At 35.4% G+C, this 5925-nt stretch overlaps 1 protein-coding gene across 1 annotated transcript; it reads left to right on the top strand.

The window, feature by feature from the left end:
- Positions 1 to 3111: 3111 nt before the first annotated feature.
- LOC145000171 (NAC domain-containing protein 17-like) lies at positions 3112 to 5925 on the top strand. Its single transcript, XM_078959361.1, has 3 exons — positions 3112 to 3533; positions 4033 to 4920; positions 5353 to 5925. The coding sequence occupies exons 1-3, from the start codon at positions 3323 to 3325 to the stop codon at positions 5727 to 5729; spliced, it is 1476 nt and encodes a 491-aa protein (XP_078815487.1). The 5' UTR covers positions 3112 to 3322; the 3' UTR covers positions 5730 to 5925.

Genomic DNA, 5925 nt, shown 5'->3' on the forward strand with positions numbered 1-5925 from the left:
GTTAGAGATTAAAGGCTGAATATATTTATTTTATTAGTCTTCTTCCACGATATCGTAAACCAAGAATTCTTTGTAGAAAGAGAAAATGGAAAAATGAAAGAAGAAGAAGAAAATAAATAGACAAAAATTTTAAACCCCAAGCAAGTACTATCCTGTTAGAATGTTAATAACGTTCTTTGACTAAGATCATTGGGTATGGGCAACAAGATGCAACGTCAAGTTATGTCACCTCACATGTCACATAAGCAAATGGTGTTATAACATCAAGTAGAGAAATGAACAACAAGATGCAACACCAAGTTTTTTAAAATAAATATGTTTTTTTTTTCAAATTTGTTTTTTTTTTCTTTTTGCGTTTTTTAATCACTAACATGAATATATTTTTTATAAAACATAAAATTAAAAAAAAAGACATAATATTTAAAATCTAAAATTACAATTACAATTTAAAGAAACATAACATTAAACCTAAAATCATAACTAAAATACCATTCAAATTACTCCTAAAACCACACACCAATCCTAATTAACCCATATATTTCTTCCTGATTTGTTCATTCATCGCTTGTAGCACCGCTAGATCAGCAAGTGCCAACCTTTCTTACTCGTTCGAAGAATTGACAACTGATGTGTCATTAGTTCCCTCTCCTTTTGCTCCAGCTTCTCCTGTGCCTGCCTTTCTAGGAACTCCAAATGACGACCTTTCAAGTTATTTTTTTTATTTTATTAATAAATTGTGTTCGTCGAATTTCACTCTCATTTCCACTGACTCTTTTGCTTTCGCCTCCACCTCCTCTGCATGTCTTGCAACGCGCCTCGCTTTGTTGCGTCCGGGCGGTTGTCGTGGTAGGGATATCTCTTGGATATCATCCGGGATCTCATCGTCTTCAGCGTTTAGGTCGATGTGAGTCCGTGCGTCCGACACGTTGACCGAGCTAGAATTGCAAGACCTTTTGGATTGAACCTCCGAAGATGTAGGCGTTTTATTCCACTTTGGATCCGCTCGCAACAATTTCCATGATTTTTCAAAGTCGAAAACATGACCCATTACAACCCGATATTGTTCCTTAGCAGATGTGAACAAATCGAAGTTGTTGGTTTCGTTTTTCTTGTTACGCCTCAAGCTGGTTGTAAATACCGTTGACTTTGCTGCACCGCTTAGTTATTTGACCCCATTTTCTACTCAACATGTCATTGTTGCGATACAAATTTTTCTTCAAAATAGCGTGAAACTTGTCGCGCACCGCCCCCAATAAGCTCCTTTCTGCATTCCATTTCCGCAGAGTTCATCTTTTGAAGTAATCCACCAAGCCACCGTCAAAGCATATTTCTCATCCGGTGTCTACCATTGTGGAACGTCTGCATTTTCTGTTTCAACAACTATCGATTTCCCTTTCAATTTTCTTTTCCCTTTCCCTCTCCTACTACCTCCAGCTTCCACTTCAATCGATTATTGTGTTATAGGCGATGGTTGGTTGGTTGTTTGTTTCATCGAAACAAAAGTAGGGAAAAGATTTGTTGTAAATTTAGGTTTTGACCAAATAGATTTTGTTGAAGATAAGGTGAGTTGAGAAATTGTAATGGTGGTGAAGCGAGATTGAAAGCAACGCCTTTGTATGTGATTTGTGGTGATCATTGAGACGATAAAAGGTTGACATAATTTTCACAACCCTTAAATCCGAGAGGTGAGGTTGTGTGTTTTGGTTTGATGATGGAGGAGGGCTATTTGAGTTTTGATCCATTTTTTGATTAAAGAAAATGTATAAAATATAAAGATAATGATAGAAATATATAAAAGTTGGGTTAATATATATATATATATATATATATATATATATATATATATATATATATATATATATATATATATATATATATGTAAAAAGGCAATTTTTATTTTATTTTAATTTAAATATTGACCGTTGCAAACGGTGATAAGCCCAACATCTCTTTTTCTTCCCGTTTTAAGACGTTGTAACGGCTACGAAAAATTGCTCGACGAGATGCAACAAGTAGGGGGGAGGATGGGGCGGTGTTCGCCCCGTTATGACCGCGTTTTCGTATGCCACCTCAGCCACGTCGTTGCTCGTTGAAGCCCATACCATCCCGTCTCGTCTAACAAACTTAAATCTTAAGGAGTGAATATGTCATTTTATCAAAGTTCCGGTAATGTGAACGGAATTAGAAGCACACTGATTGAAAACAACTTCTAGGATGTTTCGAAAATGATTAAGTTCATCCAATAAAACCTTGTAGATTATTCAAAGTTATCCCTCAATAAATATGATAAATAAATAAATATAAGGTCAAACACCCGTAAACTTTGCAATATACCAGTTGGATACATCGATCCAACACGTGGGTACAACATATTTGAATATAAGAACAACTGAATTTCTGTATGATATGCAAAGAAGCCATACAAATATACAAATATGTGAAAGATATATTTTAAAGTGTGAACACTTAAATATATGTATACAATGATTTAAGAAATGGTTTAAACTTTTTTTTTTTTTTTTTTTTTTTTGACTAATTATCTAGTTCGATCCTTTCATCAATAAAATTTAATTTAAACCAATAAATGTCACTTTAATAAGTTATAATTGCCTCCGTGAGATAGAGTTCGAAAAATGTCATTGTGTGTGCGTGTTTTTATTTATTTATTTATTATTTTTTTTAAGTCAACATCTCTATAAAATATATTTGAAAAATTAATAAACACTAGTAAAATTGTTTTATACTACCATCAAAAAGTTATCTTTCAAAATAATAATACTCACAAACCATCTACATTTTTGGTAATTTACTCATTTCACACACACACATATATATAATTAATCTAAATGTATTTAAAAAAATAGAATTATAAACTAATATTTTTTTGCTATTACATAAGCTAATCAAGATACTTTTTAATTTATTTTTATTCATCATATAATTGATAAAACCTTTTGTCAAAAATTTATTATTGAGTTAGATAAGATTTCCTAAACACCCTTGAATCAAAGAGTTGGAGGGTCAATGTGTCATTCATAATACTTTAGGTAGTCTAAATGAATTTAACCAAACTTAAGCGAGTTTCCAGGATATTTCCTTTTTTGTTCACTCACCAAATAAAGACCAGTAAACGCTTGGACCCAAGAGAAAACCCCCAAAGTCATCCCCTTTGGGGTTACAAATCTTCTCCTACACGCCTCTCTTAAATCTCTCAAAAACACTCTCGGATCAAAACCCACTTCAATTAATCCTAAACCAGATTCAATCAATCACCAACATACCTTCAATCGATCGAAAAACTGGTGTTTTCTGCCCCAATTTGATGGGTTCTGACTTGATTGAAGCAGTGACGGTTTCAAAGTCAAAGTCGTCCCCCTCTGCCGGAAAGTGCTTCCCACCTGGTTTCAGATTTCATCCGACTGATGAAGAATTGGTTCTTTATTACCTGAAGAGGAAGATCTGTGGTCGATCGCTCAAGCTCGACATCATCGGCGAAGTTGATGTTTACAAGTGGGACCCAGAAGAGTTACCTGGTATGTATACATTCCTTCGCCTAATTGTACTCTGTTTTACTATCCATGATATCATTAACTGTATTCGGATTTGTTTACTGATATGGGTTCGTTTTTTTGTTGAATATTAAGTATATGATCTTATTTCATGAAGTGTTTTGATTCTGTGATTATTTCGTCGTTAGGGTTTGTTTATTTTGATTTCTTTTGATTGTTGAATCATTAGGTTTATCACATCTTCAAGTGCTTCGATTATTTGATGATCATGGGGTTGATTCTGTATAGTCTGGTCATTTGGATCTTGTTTCTTGAATGAATTACATGATTATTTATTACTTATCTTGATCTTGTCATGTAGAATCTTGCTGTATATTCTTCTTTTAATTCTTTAGTTGTATGCTATTGTTTGATTAGAGGAATTTTTGGTTGTATTGTTGTTTTGAAAGTGATCATGTGAAAGAATCTTTAAATCTTTAAATCTTTCAACAATTGATACTAACTAATCTCTTCTCAAATTCAGGTCAATCCAAACTAAAATCAGGTGATCGACAATGGTTCTTTTTCAGCCCACGAGATAGAAAGTATCCAAATGGTGGAAGATCAAGCAGAGCAACAATGAATGGTTATTGGAAAGCAACAGGAAAAGACAGAATCATCAAAAGAAAGTCATTTCCAGTTGGAATCAAGAAAACCCTTGTTTATTACCAAGGTCGGGCACCTTCGGGCAGACGAACCGATTGGGTCATGCATGAATACACCATGGATGAAGAGGAGCTCAAAAGATGCCCGTTTACCCAAGAACACTATGTCCTCTACAAAATCTTTAAAAAAAGCGGGCCCGGTCCCAAAAACGGGGAGCAATACGGGGCTCCGTTTGTTGAGGAGGAATGGAGCGATGACGAAGATTGTGTGGATCTTGATGCTTTTTTGGTACAGAAACGGAATCCGATTCCGATTCCGGTGGATGATGTGAAAGTTGTTCGAGAAGAAGAAGAGGAGAATGTGTTTACAAATGATATTGTTGAGTTTTTAAACAAGATTATCGATGAACCCGAGATTCCTCCTCAAGTCCCGGAAGTGAAAGAGGCTGGGAATTGTTTCATGGAGAGTTGTAGTGATTTGAAAGATTTTCTTGAATTGGATGATTTGGTTGGCCCGCAACCCGGAATTGCCAATTCCATTCCGGAGTTCGGGTCTTTGGTGGAATTTGATTTCTACCATGACTCGATTTCAGGGTTTGTGGAATATGGACCTGAAAACTCGGGTCTTGGGAGTGAAGTTTTGAGTCATGGTAATGATGAGTTTCAAATAAGTTGTGATTTATGGGATTACAACAACAATCATGGAGATAGCAGCATCACAACTACTACTCAAACAACTCAACAAGCTATTTCTCATCATTCATCAGGTACTGATGCCCTTTTTTATTTTTATTCCTCCAATTAAAATTTTGTAAAAAAGTTGGAACTTTAATGGGAAAAGATCTTTTCCCACACTTTTTATCTTCTTTTCACATCAAGTCCAAAGAAAACAACTCCCATAGAGTAAGCGAGACTGTTTCTGTTTCTGTTTTTAGATTGAATGAATGTTTAAGTATATGAGTAAATGACCCTTTTACCCTTGTTGCATTTATGGATGATATGCTATTGCTAACATTTTAAGAGCTCATGACCAGATGGCAATGGCATGAGCACTCTGAGCTTTACTCGGGGAGTTCAAGACCAAGCTTTTTAAGAGCTTCTCTTCCGGCATATTATACATATAAATATATATAACATGTAATCGTTAGCTGATTACACAATTCTTTTTTCTTTTTTCTTTTTTTGCATGTTTTTTCTAGGTGTAATAATGGAAGAAAATCCTGAATTTTACACAAATCAATGTCCTGAAAATGATGTGGATAATGGCAATGGAACGGGTTCATGGTTCTCAACAGCTTTATGGTCGTTTGTGGATTCGATACCAACAACTCCAGCTTCTGCTTCAGAAGGGAGTGCTCTTGTAAACAAGGCATTTGAAAGAATGTCTAGCTTTAGCAGGGGTAGAAACGTAAATTTAGCAGCTGCTGCCGCTAGTGGGTCGGGGTTGAAAAGGTTAGAGAAACCGAGTAGTAGGGGTAGGGGTATTGTATTTTTTTCTGTTCTTGGAGTATTGTTTGCTATATTATGGGTGTTTGTAGGGTCATCTATGGAGTTATTGGGTAGGTGTATATGGTAATTAGTAGTGATTATGGGTAGCTTGCTTGTTGGTAACAATGGTGGTGTTGTTTGCTAACGTGCACCGGTCCATGCGGTGTTGTTTGCTAACGTGCACCGGTCCATGCGGTGTTGTTTGCTAACGTGCACCGGTTTGTTCTTATGCTACGAGGGTGTAATCATGTGGGTCTAATTTGCAAATAAATGTCATTTTTGTA

Source organism: Lactuca saligna, chromosome 6 (genome assembly GCF_052625555.1).
Source record: "Lactuca saligna cultivar CGN05327 chromosome 6, ASM5262555v1, whole genome shotgun sequence".
NCBI lineage: Eukaryota > Viridiplantae > Streptophyta > Magnoliopsida > Asterales > Asteraceae > Lactuca > Lactuca saligna.